We start from the raw sequence: 21628 nt of genomic DNA, 5'->3' as shown, positions 1-21628 counted from the left end.
CTACAGTGCTGGCCAAAAGTATTGGCACCCCTGCAATTCTGTCAGATAATGCTCAATTTCTCCCAGAAAATGATTGCAATTACAAATGTTTTGGTAGTAATATCTTCATTTATTTTGCTTGCAATAAAAAAACACAAAAGAGAAAGAAAAAAAAGTCAAATCAAGTATCAATTTACACAAAACTCCAAAAATGGGCCGGACAAAAGTATTGGCACCCTTTGAAAAATCATGTGATGCTTCTCTAATTTGTGTAATTAACAGCACCTGTTACTTACCTGTGACACATAACAGGTGGTGGCAATCACTAAATCACACTTGCAGCCAGTTAAAATGGATTAAAGTTGACTCAACCTCTGTCCTGTGTCCTTGTGTGTACCACATTGAGTATGGAGAAAAGAAAGAAGACCAAAGAACTGTCTGAGGACTTGAGAAGCAAAATTGTGAGGAAGCATGGGCAATCTCAAGGCTACAAGTCCATCTCCAAAGACCTGAATGTTCCTGTGTCTACCGTGCGCAGTGTCATCAATAGGTTTAAAGCCCATGGCACTGTGGCTAACCTCCCTAGATGTGGACAGAAAAGAAAAATTGACGAGAGATTTCAACGAAAGATTGTGCGGATGGTGGATAAAGAACCTCGACTAACATCCAGACAAGTTCAAGCTGTCCTGCAGTCCGAGGGTACAACAGTGTCAACCCGTACTATCCGTCGGTGTCTGAATGAAAAGGGACTCTATGGTAGGATACCCAGGAAGACTCCACTTCTGACCCAGAGACATAAAAAAGCCAGGCTGGAGTTTGCTAAAACTTACCTGAGAAAGCCAAAAACATTTTGGAAGAATGTTCTCTGGTCAGATGAGACAAAAGTAGAGCTTTTTGGGAAAAGGCATCAACATAGAGTTTACAGGAAAAAAAACGAGGCCTTCAAAGAAAAGAACACGGTCCCCACAGTCAAACATGGCGGAGGTTCCCTGATGTTTTGGGGTTGCTTTGCTGCCTCTGGCACTGGACTGCTTAACCGTGTGCATGGCATTATGAAGTCTGAAGACTACCAACAAATTTTGCAGCGTAATGTAGGGCCCAGTGTGAGAAAGCTGGGTCTCCCTCAGAGGTCATGGGTCTTCCAGCAGGACAATGACCCAAAGCACACTTCAAAAAGCACTAGAAAATGGTTTGAGGGAAAGCACTGGAGACTTCTAAAGTGGCCAGCAATGAGTCCAGACCTGAATCCCATAGAACACTTGTGGAGAGATCTGAAAATGGCAGTTTGGAGAAGGCACCCTTCAAATCTCAGGGAGCTGGAGCAGTTTGCCAAAGAAGAATGGTCTAAAATTCCAGCAGAGCATTGTAAGAAACTCATTGATGGATACCGGAAGTGGTTGTTCGCAGTTATTTTGTCCAAAGGTTGTGCTACCAAGTATTAGGCTGAGGGTGCCAATACTTTTGTCCGGTCCATTTTTGGAGTTTTGTGTAAAATGATAATTGATTTAATTTTTTTTTCATTGTCTTTTGTGTTTTTTCATTGCAAGCAAAATAAATGAAGATATTACTACCAAAACATTTGTAATTGCAATCATTTTCTGGGAGAAATTGAGCATTATCTGACAGAATTGCAGGGGTGCCAATACTTTTGGCCAGCACTGTATGCGCCCAGCATTAGAAACACAAATGTATTGCTCTGGAAGAGCCAAATCATGGTTAATATGCAGGGAAAACTTATGATCATTATCTTCTGTTCAGGACAATATGTTTTTCAAAGAGTAGAAATTATGACGTTATGACATCACTCTGCTGACCAGCCCCCACCACTGTTTGCGCTCACGTCACCTTGGATATTTTAAAAAAGGGGGAAAAAAAACAAATCAGATGTGTGTGATGGCCAGAAAAAACAAACACTCAGACGCACATGACTTTCTTTTTCCAGATGAACACATTAAAATGATTCCTGTGCTCTTTGTGTTGCATCCCTGCCTTGGCTGAGACACGGAAGTCTGTTTGAGGAAGTCCTGCAAGATGTTTCCTCTCAGCTGTTATGACGATACTGCCCCAAATCAAGGGGCACTGCCATTGTGAAACCCTAAGGCTTAATGACATAAGGAGACTTCTCTTTCTGTGTTCTGCACAGTTCTGCATAATGCCATCAGAACTAGGTTTATCTTTTTCTATTTCAAAAATTAAATGACAAAGTTAAGTATGACAGTCTGTTTACAATGCTTTAGGCTTCACGAAATGGGTATGTGATACAAATTTATCATGAAAAAAATCTCCCTGAGAATGCTCCCATAATGCTGATGGGAGAACATAGATACAACATGACTAAACAATCTTTGTTTTCTTTTTTCTTCTTTCCTTTATTCATATGTCAAATTAAATGAGAAGTGGCAACACAAATTCAAGTTTATCCAAAATAAAATGTTTGATAAACAAAATACAGATTTGGATTCAAATTTATTATCTTGATTTTATCAAAGCAGTTCACATTCTTCTTTTTCTAAACTAATAATGGTGTCATTCGGTAGTTCTATAAGAAAGAAGCGGCTCAAATGGCTACACAAATGCAAACAGCATTTAAGAAGGGTAATGGACAGAACAGGTAAAGCAATTAAAAATGTATATAACATTCTAACCAGTTTTAATATAAATCACATGGTAATCTGACTCCACAGCATGTTCTTAGGGTCACGAAACATTTCATCCTTTTGTGATTTTGTCTCATGCCTAAATAAAGTATATATTTACAGAATAAAATAACGTTATCTACATTTTATATAATTATACACCACGCACTTCTTGCAAATAGCCACGTGGTAGATACTTGTGTTCTTATCTTGCTATATGTCTTTTGGTACCACAGATGATATTGGTGATACCAGCGGCTGAGAGACTTTACTCTTTTTTCAGGCACTGTCAAGGTCTTTGCTCCTCTGTCCTTCTGGTTCACCAATCTCAGGTGTCTGAACCAAAGCACCGAACACACTCCCCTCACCTTTCTTGATGAATAAGGCCTGTGCGATGTGGCTGCCATTGGCTGTGGTCATAGACATCGGAGGCATCTGGATCTTTGGCGAGGAGAGGATGGTGGGCGTCCCGACCGGGGAGTAGTTGAATAAGGCCGACCCATAGCCCTGCCTGCGCCCCTCCCTCCGGTTACCGTCAATAGCTGCCTGGAGCTCATCCGGAGAGCTCAGCCCCCTCTTTTCACATTCATAGGGATAGAGATACTTCACATACCTGCGTAACAATAACACACAGCTGTATTTTCTCATTTTTTTAAAAATCTCTCAGTGCACCTTTGATCTTTATGCAGTGCAGATGATGTTTGCAGTTGGAGAAAAATTGGCTCCTTTAAGGATGATGTAATCATTGTAAATATCTGTTCTGGGGACAAGTACAAAGAAGTTCTGTTTTTTACTGTGTTCAAGAGCTAAGCATGCTATCTCTGACAACTGCACCACTACCTTTTTGATTTACATTTGATTTATATATATATATATATATATATATATATATATATATATACGCAGTGCTACTACTATGAAACTAAACAAGCATTACTACTTTTTTGTGTTAAACAATACCATTTGATGTGCACACATATATTTGTCAAGATAGTTGTTTTTTGTATTGAGGGAAGCAAAGTGCAACCAGCCTGCAAGCAATATTTGAAGATGCTGCACAACTTCATTTGTACCCCGAAAAAAAAGAATACATTCCAATGAATTTTAAAATGCAATCAGCTTCATCACTTAATTCATCTTTAAATCTAATATAGCACATAATTATTGACACATATCCACAGTATTTGTTCATCATACAATACCATTTTATTACACTTTCAGACAGCTTGTTAAATATATCACTTACATACATTTAAGAATGTATTACATTTCAATGTGTTTTATTATTGTTATTATTATTATTATTATTAATAATAATAATAATAATAATAATAATAATAATAATAATAATGTACAAATTGTTATTTAGTGCATGCACTTCCCTACTTTTCACTACTCTCTATTTAGCACAATCCCCTCCCTAGCTTGTCATCGGAGGTGGTACTCACTGTGTTCTGAGAGTGAAAGCTGCACTAGTAATAGAGGTAGGGAGGTTTAGGCCTTTGGTGATCTCACGCCATATCTTCTTATTGATGACTTCTACTAAGCCGCCTTTTTCTGTCACAAGCTTGTACAGAGTGTAGAGATCCAACACCTGCTTGGCCATGATAGGAATCCGATTCACTGGAGTCCCTGCAGAAACAAACACAATATCCACAATCAATGCCATTAACTCCAGTCTATTGACAGGACTCTCCGTTGGTTATAAGGCCAATTAATCTCCACTAAGTAAAATGTCTAAAGCCCTGCTCTTTTGTTAACAGGAAATGTCAGTTTCGAAATTTAAAAACAAAACTGAACCCAGTTGAACAGCAGAGGAAGAGAGGAGAGGAGATGCAAATTTTGTGAATCAAATCAACAATTTCAAATTTTATGACAGTATAGTGACACATCGCGAGTGATTCCCTTTCAGAAATCCTGCATTGTGAATGGCAATGTGAAAAGTTTGTCAAGTGACACAAAATTTCTGCTTCAGGGGCTCCTGAATGGCTCAGTCAGTAAAAGCACTCGTTCTGTGTGTAGACTGAACGCTAAGGCCTGGGTTTGATCCCGGCTGTGTCACTAGCCGACAGTGACCGGGAGCTCACAGGCGGAACACATTGGCTTCGTTCCGCCAAAGATAGGGGTGGGCACATCAGCAGGGTCCCATTAGCAACAGCAATCCCTGCTGGTTGATTGGGCGCCTGTGGTCCACGTGCCAAAGCTGCATATGAAATGTCTTCCTCCGACTCATCTCTGTGCTAGCTTAGCTTGTGGACCGCAGTGCGAAAAGAAGCAGCAGCTGACATCATGTGTCTTGGAGGAGGGCACGTGCTTGTCCGCACCCGGATTGACAGTGGGGGTTGTGAAATGGGACTGAACATCAATGATGACTAATTGGGCATTCCAGATTTCAGGGAATTGGCCATTCCAAATTGGGGAGCAAATGGAAAAAGGAAAAAAAAATCTGCTTCAATTGGCTAAATCATTTAAAAGAAAACACCACTCAAAAAACAACACAGTAAGAAGTTAATATTAGATTACCCTCTAAAACAAAATAAGACTTTTGATGATGGCAAGGTCAGACCTGCAAAATGTGATGAAACATGGATTCACAAAGACTAACTAATGCTGTTTGGTTTAACACGTAAAGCTGAGCTACGTCCCTCCTTTGGGTAGGGAAGTCCATTGGAAATCACTACCAAGGCCAATAACAAATTTAGGGTGAGCTTAATCTTAGCAGTTTTGTTGTTGCACTTGAAGAAAATCAAACCCAGTCTATTGCACGCAAGCCTGCTCCCAGACCATCTTATGCCATTGAATAAGACTTATAATAAAACACCAAATCCGCAACCTCTTACTATGCATGTCAGGATGTCAGCTTTCATATATTTTTCATTTTTTGGGTCCTCATGCAATTTAAACTGCATTGTAAGGATCACAGTGCTCACAGACAGAAGCTGGTTAGTTTCAGATACCTAATTTGAACCACTCCCACTGGTACCATAACCCTCCCTACACATGCTTATGATGATTTTTATTCTAATATATTTTCACACCTAGACTGCCTCAACAATCATATAAATATATTCATTGCTCTACATAAATGTATTTCATAATTTACCACATAAATTTCTTACATGAATTCATCATAAGATTTCCCCCCATGACACATAAGAAACACCACCCCCACACTACCTCATATAAAATATGTAAAGACAAATGTATTAAGTAATTGCCAAGACATTCCTCATCCATTCCAGCATTCAAGATCTCAGATTATTTTTACATCAACATGGCTGAACATTTTAATCACTTTTCTGAGGAAAAAAAATTGGAATTTTGTTCTAGCTGAGGTGTGACAATTAATCAGTAATCAGTCAATTTAAAACACTGACAAATAATTTCTTATTGTGACTTCATGTGAGCTGTAATGTGAGGGGGGCAGCTCTTCCATGTGGCTACAAGGAATGCTGACCCTGAGATAATTAACCTGCATTTTGCTGATAGAGTGCTATTGTGTGCATTGAATTTACCATAATAGCAATCAATAACTGAGGAAATATGGTACAAACACCAGGGATGCAAATTATGCAGAGAAAAGAGGGGGAGACAGAACTATCATCCAGTGTGATAAAAAACACATCAATTAAGCCCTGTAATTACGGCTTAATTTTGCCACTGTGACAAGCAAACTGAAACACTATTAAAATAAAAGATTTATTAACACTGTCCTTGAGCACAATGTAAGCGAATATCTCAAGCAGTGGCACCTATACAACCCACTGCTTTTTCTATTAAACAACTTCTCCTAAACAATCTGTATGCACACTGAGAAGGAGCTGCATGTACAAAGGACTTTTAAGGTATGTTTTAAATAAGGTGTTAAACTGTTATCTTGTGATGTCTTTATTTTTGGGGTGGTATTATTCTCCTGCAAACACAGGTAGCTTATTAAAATTAGACTTAATGCAAGTTTTATTTAAAGCCCATCCAAAATTCAACAAAAAAATTTTGGTTTTAACATGTAATCAAGTCCAAATGTCTTATTCGATTTTTTTCTGATTTAATGTTTCTTTGGTGATAATAAAGATAGCAGGTTTTCCTTCTGGCAAACACATTCAACAGTGATTCTTATAAAATAGGACAAATCCCTGAAGATAATCTTTAAAACTGTTATTTATCAGACTACACAAAGGCTAATCAAATAGGTATTGAGCCCATAAATTACAGGCTGCTCCTGAAAGGCTTTGTGGGGCTGAGTCGGAAACTGGTCAGGCCTCCTAATACGAGATTTATACGTTTTCAATAGCCGAGGTGATGCATACTGCAAGTCTCTCAGATTCTCTGAAAGAGATATACGGAGTGAAAAAGGGTACTTTTTGTCAGCAGCAACAATCTGAGAGGCCACGCATCAATATGACAATGAATGATTGTGAATTAGGAAGAAAAGAGGGCTAGCAATTTTAAAACTCCCAGCTCCTACATGAGAGTGTGTATAATTGGAGCAATGAAAAGCAATAATTTCAACATAAAGGATACTTCTGCATGACTGGGTTACCTTTCTAATGCATTGACTTTACACCTTGGACAGATAATCAGTACGTGTCCTTTTTCATTCACCCAGTGATTCAAATCATGAAATGGGTCACTGTGGGCAATTGCAAGAAAACATCCTTGTCTTTTTTGGCAGTGAGAGAGGACATAATGTGGAAAAGTCAGTCCACTTCCCCAATGACTGGATCAAGGAGAAACAGAGGGGCATCCCTGGGGTAACACCACCCAAAAAGAAAAATAAAAAAAATATTAATGGCTGTTTGTAGGACAAAATACACTGTTTGAACATTAAAAACTGTTCATGAATCAGTTCATTCCTTTTCTGACCTAAGCTTGAGCTCTCAGATAGTAAATTATATTTTAATGGTTTACAGTGCTAGCTTGATACATTTAAATTCCCCAGGTTTGACACTGCCCCATCCCCTCACTCCATAACAGTCATTACCACATGAGAGCTCAGGCCTCTTAGATGAATGTAAACTGGAACCACAGGAACAGACAACAGGCACAGATATTTCTCAGTTCTACCAATTTTACCCAAATTAGTAACAAGCTTTGATTGAAATTAATTACAATGGATAAACTGAGTTTTTCATTGCAATGTATTATTGATTACACATATTTCTGAAACAAATTTAAAGGCATTGTTATTTGCCAAGCTTGAACAAATGTCAAATTTAGAAAAAATGATGTAAAACATAATAAAACTCATATTGCTATCGCCAGACTACTTTGTGTTACATTTTTACTTTATATTTTTGCTAAAAACACTTTAGTTCATTTCAACAGGTGCTCAACTCCTAATTTTGTGGAAGAAATTAAAAAATAGAGAAGAACATTGTGGTTAGACTGAATCTAGCCCTCCTCACGGAAAAATTAACAGGTCTTTAACCCAAAAACTATGCTGAAAGCTGTTAATGAAAAATGAAAATGTGGTAGGCTAACAATCAGAGGCTCATTCACTCAGGTCTGAAACAGCTTTTCACTCTGGGTGTTAGTATTCCAAGTAATTATGGGGAAACAAAACTTCATGTCTTCAGGACAAAAAGTGCTGATGCTCTCTGTGCCATGATCAATTTATACTATGCCCTGAAGAAACAATTTATCAATGTGGTTATTTATCAGATCACAATGGTTTCCCACACTTTTATTGTCCTTGGATCAGACCATAACTCTCTCATCCAAAAAACAAGCACAAGCAGATGTCTGACAAGACTATTCACACACTGTCTATACCATCGTCTCTTCACTGAAAAAAATGTGCCCTTTTGTTTCACTATCATTTTAGAATCTCTTCTTCCCCACAGACTGATACTGAAAATAATCACCTTCAATAACGCATGTTATGCACTTGACAAGACAAGGATTGATGTAAAAAAAGATCAGTATTAAGGAAACACTTCATTTTTTTTCTTTGTTCCTGAAAATATTGATTATTAAAGATATCACTCTGTAATTATTGTATTGATGTATACTTATAAAAACAGAAGTAAAGCCTTCTCTGTCCTTCTCCTCTCCTCTCATCGATTTTACCAGTGCCTTTTAGGGTAACTCAAAAGGAAAGGTTTGAGATGCATGGTTGACGCGGATTCCCCGTCACTTGATCCTGATAATCGAGAACTTCACATGTGGCCCACAAAAATAGCACATGGCTATTAATACACACTGAGTCATTCATTTGAATACAGGTGGGTCCTGAATTACGATGGTTTGACTCGATTTTTCGACTTTACGATGGTGCAAAAGCAACACGCATTCAGTAGAAACCATACAGTATTCAATAAATTACATGAGGTATTCAATATTTTATTATACAATAGGCTTTGTGTTAGATTTTGCCCAACTGTAGGCTAATGTAAGTGTTCTGAGCACGTTTAAGTTAGGCTAGGCTAAGCTATGATGTTCGGCAGGTTAGATGTATTAAATGCATTTTCGACTTACAATAAAACGGTGGGTTTATTGGGACGTAACCCCATCATAAGTCAGGGACCACCTGTACCAATAAATAACAGATTCCAGATGCCCTTTCCATCCCCATTTTTCCATGACCATCTCACTTTGGTCATGGAAAGCTCACAGTGGTCAAGGAAGGCTTTCTGTATGGCTTGTTCAGGTTTGTGTGACTCACAAGGGACCAGGGAATCAGAAACTGAAAAGCCCACTCTGCAATGTCCAGTCACTTCCAATAGCATTTGCAGATTCCCCTCACAAGCCAATTCATTTTCAGTGGATATCTTGACAGTGGAATTTCTACAGTCACAGGGTCTGAATCGTATATAATGTAGTCATAAGGTATGATCTCTCCCTGATTTGAATTCAGACTGGAGATTGCTGTGCTCCTGGGTCAAAGGCAACAAGACGTCTCAGATGAGTGGGCTTGTAAATTATACATAAATAGAAGAAAATATTACTTTCCAAAATATACTGTATATTACTAGTAACAAGCTACCCCCCCCCCCAATTCAGGACTACATAACCCCATAAAATATGAGTGGGAGTAAAGGTGGATATCTTTTTATAACCCTTCATGGATGGCATAGTGAGCTACTGTGGCTAAAACACTGAGGGGAAACAGAGAGGTTACAGGACTTTCCTACAAGTCGGTACAAGCAAAGGGGGATGGAATTCCAGAGACAGTCTCTTTGAAATCTTGCCCCTGCACAATTTAGCATTCTGACAAGACAAGTTATAGTTTTACTGTTTTCCCCAAAAGCTCACAACAATGAAAGAAACAGAGACTCAAATAACACAAGAAGATAATGTTTTCCAATGCATACTCTGGGTGAGACAAGCATAAAGAGAAAGAAATATGGTAGAGAATAGCATGTCCTTTAACAAAGAGCAGAGCATTATAAAGGTCTGATAAGAGCTGAGAAGCAGACAAACAGATGTAATGTACTGCAGCTCAGGTTGTGTGCAATTTACATAACTGTCAAAGCCAAGGAAAGATATCGAGACATTTCTGCTTGCAGACAATCAGACTGAAAAGGGATTCACACATTAAGTGTGCGGAAAGACTGTGTTAATTCTTTTAAAATTATTGTAACAAAGAATCTGATGTGGGAGGGACTGACCACAGGCTGGTTGATTTGGATTAAGCAATAGCAAGGTGACAACATTCCTTTCTACAATAAAACAGTCCTGCATTCCTACCTTTGACATGACAGACATCCAGTGAAAGATACATGCAAATTCTTCTTTTCATACCACTCACATGAGGGATTTAAAAGGTAGGGTCTAGAGAATTCCACAGGCCTCCTTGACCTTATCAAGCTTTTATTTTGCAGTGAATGTTGAAGGTATCTGTCAGGCTAAAGAATATGCAGAAGTACTCTTGCATGTGAAATAATGTTTGAAGAATGTTGAACCAAAAATATTCTTTGACTTTTCTAATAATGCAACAAATGTCAAAATAGTTCAAGATGATTTTTACAAAGGACACTGGAGATATCAACCCAACCCTTTGCAATCAGATGCATGCTTTGTACTTCAGGGACTTTGTACAGTATTATACCTTGTATCTTTGTTATATCTTATATAATCTATAAATGACAACTCTCCACAGCACAGTGCCCCCATCACTGTCATGTGAGTATAGGTGCTTCCCATTGGTGAATGACCACAAGTCAATGCACTAAGATGTTTTATTCTTGGATGTCCTCCATCTTGGGACTGACCAGAAAAACCCTGCATATGACTATTGTCTGACGCTGAACTCTGTAATATGTACATTATACTTAAGGATGCATGTTTACAGATTTTTAGAAAGGATTTCGTATGCATATGCATGCTGCAAATATCTCATTTTTCATTGCACAGCAACAACCCCCAAAAGAGCATGGTTAACTTTTTAGAATAGTTGCTTACAAACAACTTTTACAATGAAGAACATGCTGCACAGACGATTATGCCACAAGCAGCGGCACTCCATCTCTATATGACAATACAGATCTGCAGATTCACACTGATTTGGCTAATCAAAACAAAACAAAAAACTAATTGCTCACACAGAGGAAATATAACTCCCAAAATTAAAAAAAAAGATCAAACTCCCATCATCATGACATAAAAACAACAAAACACATGATCTGGGTCTTACACTCTCAAAATAGTTCCATCATTGTTCACTTACTAGCTTGCGGTGAACTTCCTCATATTATGTAAGGTCTCCAATCTGCTCCATTCTCTTCACTAAAGCTCCACACAAAAGGCAACTTTCTGTGGGAAAATGTATGAATGATCTTGTCTAATGCTCAGCAAAAGATTCATGACGTTTTCTCATGGCAACAGAATTCCAGGATGTCAGCTTCCCCTGTGGCAAGTTGTGCTGGCATGTCCCGTTTTCTCAGAATGTGTGGGTAATTACAGCCATGTATCGCTTAATGTTCATGATACGTTCTGTAAAATAGGATGTTATGTGATTTGGACATTGTGCAAACACCATACTATATACAGTATATGGTATACTATGTATACTGCACCATTATACACCTGGCAGCAAAATCTATTTCCATGAGACATGAGATACACGTGTTGCGTGCGGGAAGCGTTGCCTTCACTACGTCCGGTTATGTCCACTACATCCCTGCAATTGGGATTTTTAAAGTTTATTATAACGGAACGGACGTTGTCCGAATGGATGTTAAGTGGCGCATGACTGTATATAACAAAAAGGAATGGTTGTCCATATAGCACTGGGAGATTCAGTTCCACTACAGCATCATGCCAGTCTCATTAGACTGCCTGGGAAGTATTTCTACAGGAAGCATGGCCTGACCTATCAGAGGCTCCCTCCACAGATGTGGGTTATTTCAAAACAAAAAACCTCACTCGGCCATTGTTAGAGGTGCTGGTCTGGATGTGTTGATTGTTCTCGTCTGTCCAGTATCAGTGTTTTTACAAAATGCAGCTCCCTCTGAGACACCACAAAGGCCATGATAAGGCATTGTTGTGGTTGAGCTTCAATTGTTTTGAAGTGCAGATTCCAAAAATGAAATAAATACTTCAGCAGAACCTAATGGGATCCATTTAATGTTGCCTTTTCAAACAAGAAAAGATCAATGACACCTGTTTACTTCATACACTGGTAAGTGCAGTCTAAAACGTTCTAGCACTGTGGTTCCAATTCACCTTGAAGTTTTGTTTTTTTATTTCCAACAAATTGTCTAATCACCTTTCATTAAGCATGGGTGTGTTTTATTAAACCTTTCACAAATGTTATTTCAAGAGGCTAGGGCTCATACTGCTAGGGGCAAAGGAGATTTGCATTACAGCACTGAAATTCACAGGCTCTGAGAGATTAAACATGCCTGTTGTGTCTCATGTCACTTTTAGCATGCTGACAAACACAAAGCATGCAGACAAAAACAGACAAAGAATCACTACAAAGCAAGCAGTGGCTTTGGTTCCCAACAAAGGTGTGAGCCGTTGCTGTTGTCTTTTCAAGTTTTCATCTAAACACCTGGGGATGATAAGCAAGCCCTTTATAGTCAATGCTGCTGCAAATGTCAAGTTATTGGTGCTAAGAAGATCATGGGTTCCCCACTATTTGGCTTGCCAGTTTGGTTTGGATTCAAGCCAAACCGAAAACTACAATAATTGTCAGCACAGGGGATACTCACCTCTCCTCTGCATGAAGCTGAAGAGATCATCAAGAAATTCTTTTCGTTTTTCATCACCATCCAACTCATACAGCTAAAAGAAAGAGAAGAAAAAGTACATCTGATTGAGTCAGTCTTGACATACCTTTGCATTTAACATGGCCAATAAGTGACACTAATCCCAGACCAAAAAACTGATACTTGGTAGAGCCCAACTGATAAATTGGCGTGCTGATATTATTGGCCGATGTGAGCTAATTGCAGATAAATCGGTATTGGCATTTATAACAGCCGATAAGTGACAATTAAAAAAGAAGCGGACATGTTATGTGTGTTGTCATTGCGTAGTCTGCCCACCAGAGGGCAATCTGCAACTCCGCTGTTGGCAACACACGTGTTTGGAACACCACAAATCACAACAATCAGCTGACCCAAGCAGAGTCGAGCAGAGTAACCCACGACGGAGATCTTCTGTGTTCATGGCAAATTGATAATTGTCACGTGAAATACATTACTTAAATAATAAATATCCCCCATCACTTCTCCTCTTAGCCTAAATAAGCCTGACAATGTTCATGTCAGCCATGCCTGGTTTTGCTGCAGTAACATGAAAGCCGGTACCGTCAGTCAAACATCAAAATTATGTTTAACGTTACGGTAGTTGAGTGGTGTAGGCTACGCTGTTGACAGACTTGATTGTAGGTTTATTTATGAAATAGTGTGGCAGTTCTAGCAAGTAATCAAACAACGGTCCTATTATTTCTTCCTGGTTGCTATCAAAAATTCTCTGGCAACATCACTTACAGCAGCTTATAACGCTGTCCATTGCTAAATTAGTTTACCAACAAAGCTAGCTAATGCCATGTTTATCAGTGGAAGACCGCAAATGTTAATGAGTGGTTAAACTATAGTGTTTAACTTATTCTGCCTAAATGAAGTAATGGTAAATATATCTGCGACTCTCATGTCTGTAGTTACAGTCGGTGCATTGGAAATTATTCACACGTATGGTCACACCGGTGTGATTAGCCGTTTAGCGCGTATGCTAAAACTGGTGCGATTAGAACACTAGATTGGAGAAATTCTAGCTAATTTTAGCTTTGAGAAAACAGCGATTTAACAAAAAAAAAGGCAAATGCTAATTGAAAACTATGAGAAGCCTTAATAACGCTAATGAAAACATAACGAAATGTAACACGCCCGCTACATAGCATAAAAATAAGTTACGTGCAAAAGGGTTAAACCAGAGGGGACAGACGGTTACCAGAGGGTAAATAAACATGAGCTGAAGTATCTAACATGGCTTGGTAGCCAAACAAAGTTATCTAGCTTCTCTTTCAAACGTGTAGTGTGAAGTCCTCGTTGTAGACAGTCATGTCGTATTAGATGCATTCAACAGCAGCTTTTACTCACTGTATCAGTTTATTGCATAGTTTAAGATGGCGTGATATTTTTAAAAAAACTTTTTTGTATTTTTATACATTTGACTCTTATTTATCAAAACTTTAATATATTTTGTTGTACTTTTGTTCAAAGTACTATTTATGACAATAAAATAAGTTTATTTTTAAATTGCATTATGTCATGTTATCTTGGTGAGGACTCAAATAACTACACATAACAAATGTTAGGGAAAATCTTTGTATATGTTATATGTTTCTGAGGAAAAAAAAAAGAAAAATATCGGCCAATATATCATTAGCAGATTTTTAAACCCTCAAATATCGAAATTGGTATTGGTCTAAAATCCTATATCAGTCAAAAATACAGCAATGACAAAAGTGTCTGTTCTACTAATGTTAAAGTGTAGTATAAATAAGAATAACAGAGTAAGTATTTCTTCTTTCTGTATGATACAGATTTCTTCCCTGCTTCCAGCTTTGTTTGATGTAGAAAATTTTCACCCATTACATAATGCTTTACAGTTTTGTCATGGCATGCTGTTTATGCTGATAACCAGGGGTGTCGTAAGGTGGGGTGGGAGGGTTGGGACAATTCCAAGGGCCCCAAGCAGACAGGGGCCCTCAAAGATTCTACCATATATTTTTGTTACATAGGGGCCCAGTGCATTAACTTTTCAGTACTTGGTTGCAAATTCCTACCGGCGCCTCTGCTGATAACTTTACTGAAATTACAGCCTGGAGTGTAAATCTATTCATATTTGCTTCCTCCTATATTTCCAATAGTGAAATGACTGATGTCAATATACATCATATTTACAAAAACATTTCATTAGCTGTTGTTCACTAAAAATAGGTGACTCTCTCTACTACCTCAGAAACGTCCAAATCAGATCACTCCATGGCTGAAATTTTTCGGCAGCCTTGGACTTTCCAATGACAACATTATGATGTAGCCACATCACAACACATTTCTCAAAGACAAACAATGCCACTCCTCTGGGTGAATAATACAATAAAGATGAATTTTAACAACTGAATACATTGAACCTTCATACTGAGAGAGCTTTCACCAGTATGAACGTCTGAGTTCTCAGATGGGTACCTTAACCTTAACAATGGTTGAATGAAATCATTGGTGAATCAGAAAGGACTCCGGTACCCGTTTCTCTGTTTAAGCTAGAAACAGGAGGTCACAGCTCACTCACAGAAATTACAACTTGGGTACAGAACCCTACTCTAAATACTCTGTGCCCTCCCAGCTTGTAAATGTGTCATAATATAAAGTTGTTGGACAGCGATGCTGAGAAAGGAGGTTTACAACTGGTTGCATTAATAACAGTGTGGTTACTGTCATCGTGCTAAAAACGAGCGTTTCATGCTCCAGGTTTAGAGAGGGCTGTATCAATCATGCAATGATTAATAACATAGAATTTTATTAAGTGACAATTAACTGCAGTTTTTCTTCTACAGACTAGAAAGAGTATTTTAGTATGACTATAAATGCACTCATACTATAAAAATATAGGTACCTTTGTAGCATAGCATTTGACTCCTAGCTTCTCAGCTGTATTTGTAGATTCCCATTCCCAAACACCCAACAATGATTTCCACCATGCATAGCAAAATCCTCATGCTATATCAGTTATGATCTCTGTGCTTCTGTGTGCAGTGACTGGCAAGTAGAAAATGCCCCTGTGCAACCACAGGGCCTTTTATGAGTGGCTGCTGTGTTGGGAGTGTAGCATTTACGAGAAAACACTGCACTCCCCATGAATATATGTTACTCAGTGGTCACTACCAATGAGTCACTGACCATCTTAACAGGTCACCTGATCAATACAGGAAAAAACAAGGGGATGACCTTTGAAAATGGTAGGGCACGGGAAATGAGGCCCCAGAGATAATAACCAATCATTTAGGAGTGTATTAGCTGCCACCAATCTTACAGAGAGTCTGAGAGGTTCAATTCCAGGGAAACTGGCAGGCTAAGGAGGCTTGTGTGAGACTCTGACAGGGAAGGTATTTGCAGTGTACAGCTTCTGAAACACACTCTATAATATGTATAATCATTATCTAGACACCAATGCATAGAGATAATACAAAGAAACAGTTGGATTTTTTTTTAAATTCTTTTCCAATTATCAGTCTGTGGACATTGTTAATTAGTGGGAACCATACCGAAAAAAAGAACAATTGATTTTATTATAAGGGGACATTTTAAATGGTCTTACAGTTTCAGACTGGAAATGTAAAAGTGTCATTTTTTATTACAGACATATAAGAAAATGTAAGAAGGAGAATGGTTCATACAAAGCATATATTGAGATTTAGCACACATTGGCCCTCATGCAGGAAGCGATATATGAACAAATTTCCTCTTACGATTTGTTCTTATTTTGTTAGTACCCATTGATTTCTGGGATTCACCAATGTTATCTTATTTTTGCTCTTCTCTTAGGTATGAGAAAATTTCACTCTTACCAAGACAAGAAAAAGACATCTCATTTTCACAGTCCACAAACTGTTTGTCCAACGCAAGGAAACATTTTTAAAGTTTTAAAGGAAAGTTTTAAATTTGAGGAACATAAAAAAACACATGAATATCATATAATCAAATCAAACCCTTGGATCATATTGCCTGCGTTCAGCTTCTGAATGGCTTGGGCATTTTTTGCTTCCATTTTCATGTCAAACCATTTTCTTTTAATTTCAGTTACTGTGCATCCCTTTGCTGACACAGCATTAACAGCATCACAAATGTTTTGCCATCGCTGGGTTTTTTATTTTCCTTTAACACTAGTACTGACGCTCTGGAAAATCATGTTTACTTTAAGTTTATTTAACAGTACGTCGATTTCACTTCTGCTGAAGTTCTTCTTCTTCTTCTTACAGCCTTTTTTTTTTTTTTTTTTTGGTGGCATCTCTCCAATTCTTGAGCGTGTGCCAGAGTATTTAAACATGACACAACACCTGCCCTTATATAGTTTTTAGGGGGCATTACCTATGCTAATAACAATCGGCCACGCGCCTCCAATTTATGATCAAGTGGGATTTATCATTCAGCACGCCTGAGTAAGAGCAGATTTAGATGGTTAAGAACGTTTTGTGCATCTGGAGTTGACTTCTCTTATTTTTTCTCTTAACAGAAAATTAAGAGAAAGTTAAGAGAATGTTGCTGCATGAGGCCCATTGTTTGTCTGGCAGTTAAACCTTGTGATTCTTGCTTTGGTTCTCAACAGTTCAGCAAAGCAATGTTTGGTCCACCAAGTAAAGAAATTTATTCTCATAATCCAAACTGACCTGTATAACCAATAACAAAAAACTGCCTAAGTTTCACCCAAGTAAGAAAAAGACAATAAAAATGTAATTTTGTATCCCTACATTTTTCTGATTTTAAGTGTTTAATTTTTTTGAATATGCCTGATGTGAGCAGTGGAATTTCAAGAACAACTTACAAAAATCTTTTTTTAACCTCTGACTGAAGCTGGAAAAAAACTGGTCCGTAAATGCATGTATTCTTATGTATTCAGCATGAGTTCTAATTTGTGTGTCTCTTGAGAGACATAATTAAGTTTCCTTTTAGTTGATCAGACATTCTAAGAACCCCACTGTTTTTTATAAGCCTGGGTGTCAGTCTGCTAGCTAATAGTAGCTTTTCAAATCAAATGTGCGTTTGTTCTTTTTTTTTTCCCATTACCATCAGCTGCCATTACTGCGATCACTGCTCAATGAGTCACTCCTCCTTGGGATCTTGTTTTGCTCATTTTAGATATTAATAAAGCAATTCAGAACACAAAAACACATTTATCTTGAGAAGCTAATATTCACTACCAAATTAACATTTCTCTGTTATGTTACCATTACCTTGTTTTTCAATATATTTATCCTGAAAGGTTAAAATTCATTACACAACTGGAGCCCCCAGTTTCAGAATGAAGAACTGGCACCTTTAGCTGATATTGTTATACTGCTGTGAGCACTTCAGTTTATACACCTCCCTAAATTAATGCCCTAACTGTGCAATACAATAGCAACAGCAATACATAATAGCAAACATGCATAAACACCTAGTTTATTTTATATTTTCACAGTTGTATCACAGTTACCTCAATACAAATACCAGTCCTATGGTTAACAGAGTTGGAGGAACTTCCTGTTCAAAAGTAAACTGGTGTGCTCCCCAGTGCTACCTTTGAAATGGTGCCACATGGACGGTGGCTGTATCCATGACAAATTTAGTGGAACAGCAAGGTGCACTGAGCTCTGGAGAATACCAGAGTGATGTTATATGAAAGCACCCTTACAATAACTGTTTTTATTGACGATGTGCTATTAGATAACCTAGATTGCCTGGTGCATTATAGTGTACTAAAGGCAGGAAGTAAAGCAGCACTGTTGGTCTAAGAGCCCTTCAGAAACCACAAAGACAGGAGTAATTAGGGCTCTTCCTTTTACCCCATGTGTCACAATACTTTATACCACAGTGTTTAGTAAACATGAAATATTAACTAGTGGAACATTCACTGATGTTCATTGGTGCTGCATTACAAAGTCAGAATACAGAATAAGTCTGAAACAACCAGTTAATGCTGATACTTACAGTATATGGGGCAATCTAATCCATAATGCAGTGTACAACAACCAATTTAAAAATTTACAATTTATTTCTTGCATAACTCAAATATTTGAATATCTGGGGTGACATAATTGTCAGGAGTATTTAAGCTTGGCTTAAATTAACCTATTAAATTATAAATTCACAAATTCACCTTTCTTCAAATTGTATGTGCACTCATTTCATTTGTCACAAACACCTACGGTATTACTTCCAATGCTCATAATGTACATGGAGCAGGCAGATGTTAGAAAACAGAGGAAATGGTGGGGCTGAGGCCCCTACATATTATGCAGAGCACACCTTCGACACAATTCCAAAAGGAGCCTGAATAGTACAGGACTAAACACTAGCTACACTTTAGACACACACAGCTATGTAGCTATAAGTAGCTTTAACCATCCCTTTGTGCTTTAAGGGTTTTCCTAAAACATACAGGCTGACTATCAGGCTTCTGTATAATCCTTTACACTAACAAACATCTTGCCACACCCTGCTTTGATGCTGTCTGGAGTCTGTACATGTACATGTACACACGCAACAGGTTCTGACAGTGAGCTGTGCCACAAACAAAACATGGTGAAAACAGGGTAAGTTTGGATCTCCCTAAAGGCAGAGACCAACAGCAGACAAAATTGTTTTGTTGGATACCTACATTGGTTTATGGTTCCTCTGTCTGAAGTCTGATTGACTACAAAAAAGCAAAATAACTAACAATATTATTGGAAAAAGAAGCACATGCATATCTTCAGCTGTGATTGACTAAATCCAGTGAGACAATCACATCAATGACATATCCTTGGTGTTGGGTTAGATAGGAAATGTATTTGGTAAAATTCATAATCAGATATAATAAAGTAATCTATGCAGCCATTGCCTTGAACTTAGTGAAGAGAGCTCTTAACAGTTTAGCATAGTGGTTAAGGAGCAGGACTTGTAACCGAAAGGTTGCCAGTTCGATCCCCGCTGGGACACTGCTGCTGTACCCTTGGGCAAGGTACTTAACCCACAGATGCCTCAGTGAATATCCAGCTGTATAAATGGATAACATTGTAAAGAACTATAACCTATGTAAGTCGCTTTGGATAAAAGCGGCTGCCAAATGAATAAATGTAATGTAAATGTAAATGTAAATTTCTCTTGTTCACAAGAATTTACTGCAAGTCTTCTCTGTTGAGGAACCCCTTCTTTATGGAAATAGCAGCCATATCAATTGAATCCCGTAATACAAGAAAATTACCAAAAAATTGTAATCATTTCACATTAAGTAATGCTCTGACAAGTCCTGCATCTCCTTTTGTGATGTATTTCTCACAAATAGGAGGACAGAGTTAAGTGACAATGTGAGGGTTGTTTTTTGGACTTTATTTGACTGCAGAGCTATGATATACATGTGACTGTCTTTTTACCTCAGGGGACTCAAGACCCTGCCTGCTTTCCAACACTGGGAAGCTACTGCTGACAATGAATGAGGCATTAGGAAATACTGTGCCTTCAATCACTCATTGCCTCTCTGACCTTGGGTGTGTTTGCCGTCTCAAGATTTCTAACATCTGATTTGTGCCACCCAAACAGAAAACAAGCACAAATAGAACTTAACTATTGTATGTTCAATGTAAAGTGCTAAAGGACTAAAATAAAATTTAGGAAAATACTGTTGCATTGTTAACTTTTGTTGTATTTTTCATATTTAACATAAAAGCTGATAATTTACACTGAGACAGAAACTGAGATTTGTTTCCAGATGAATTACATATTTTGCATTCCATTTCTGTCACCAGCTTTGTCCTCAGAAACAGAGCGGCAAAACAAATAGCTCTTCAATCAGTGCACAGAATCAAACCCTGCACTAATGGCACTAGTGGTGTGACAACATGGGTGACATAGTTTTAATTCTCCTGAGCTCTCTACATTTCTAGCATTAGGAAGAATACAAAAAAAATCACCAGGAGCAGAAAACATTCTTTAAATAAGAAAGCAAGTAGTAGCAAAACACAGTGCAAAACTAATTGCACTAAAGACACACTAATACAAACAAAAATGAAGCAATGTGTTTCATGTATGGCAAAATACTATAGTGCACTGCTTCAGAACTCACAATGGTAGACTGATTCACCACTTCAGTGGTGCTTAGGTGTTCTTGACACAGAGATTTTCATGTATTGCAAAATCATTAGAAGTAAGAATTGACCTTTTGGTGCCACACAAGAATTAAAATATTTTCTATTTTTGTACTACTGCTACCACTTGTCCTCCTCCATGCTCAACCAATGTGCTGAGAGTAGATGCCCCTCCCCAAAATGTAGAAGAATCTGATCACTATGCTGTACCAGTATCCACAGTTGTACAACTCAGCTCAGGACACGTGCAACAACAGCTGCTGAAATGCACTTTCCTTGTGCAACATCAGTCTGTGTACTGGTCTTTCAGGTTAGCTATCAATAATATTCATGGTTTGCATGGCGCCAGCAGACTGACATCTCTGCAAATTCTGGAATTCAGGCATTCTGTAGTGCAAGCTATGACTTTTGGAGCTACATTTACAGTATGGATATGTGAGTGTAACCTGTTGTCAAAACATGTAAATGGCTTCATTGCTGATGTTGATAAAATGACAGCTTTGATTGATAACAAGTGACTGAATTATCAGTGTATGCTTGGAATATATTGGCAAACAGCTCCAGCACACTGATTAAAAGTCTGTAATAAAAGATTTATCACAAACTTTCACACATTTCCTGTTTAACATGAACTCATTTTGCTCACAGGCTTTGTTGTGTCACCCGATGCACTGCCCCATCACCTCGCCTAACAATATACAGCTGGGGTGCAACTTTTACCATTTCCTCTTTTTTTTTT

General features: G+C 38.0%; 1 protein-coding gene across 1 annotated transcript in view; it reads right to left on the bottom strand.

Moving 5' to 3' along the window:
• LOC118777643 (AT-rich interactive domain-containing protein 3A-like) overlaps positions 1-21628 on the bottom strand; it is a 57896-nt gene that overhangs the window by 2176 nt on the left and 34092 nt on the right. Inside the window, exons 3-5 of the mRNA XM_036528749.1 lie at positions 12773-12845; positions 4064-4247; positions 2984-3228 (exon numbers count right to left, since the gene is read on the bottom strand). Of these exons, the coding sequence (XP_036384642.1) occupies positions 2984-3228; positions 4064-4247; positions 12773-12845 (502 nt within the window). The remainder of the gene's footprint in view (positions 1-2983; positions 3229-4063; positions 4248-12772; positions 12846-21628) is intronic.

Source organism: Megalops cyprinoides, chromosome 5 (genome assembly GCF_013368585.1).
Source record: "Megalops cyprinoides isolate fMegCyp1 chromosome 5, fMegCyp1.pri, whole genome shotgun sequence".
NCBI lineage: Eukaryota > Metazoa > Chordata > Actinopteri > Elopiformes > Megalopidae > Megalops > Megalops cyprinoides.
This window is presented reverse-complemented; position numbering and strand designations above follow the sequence as displayed.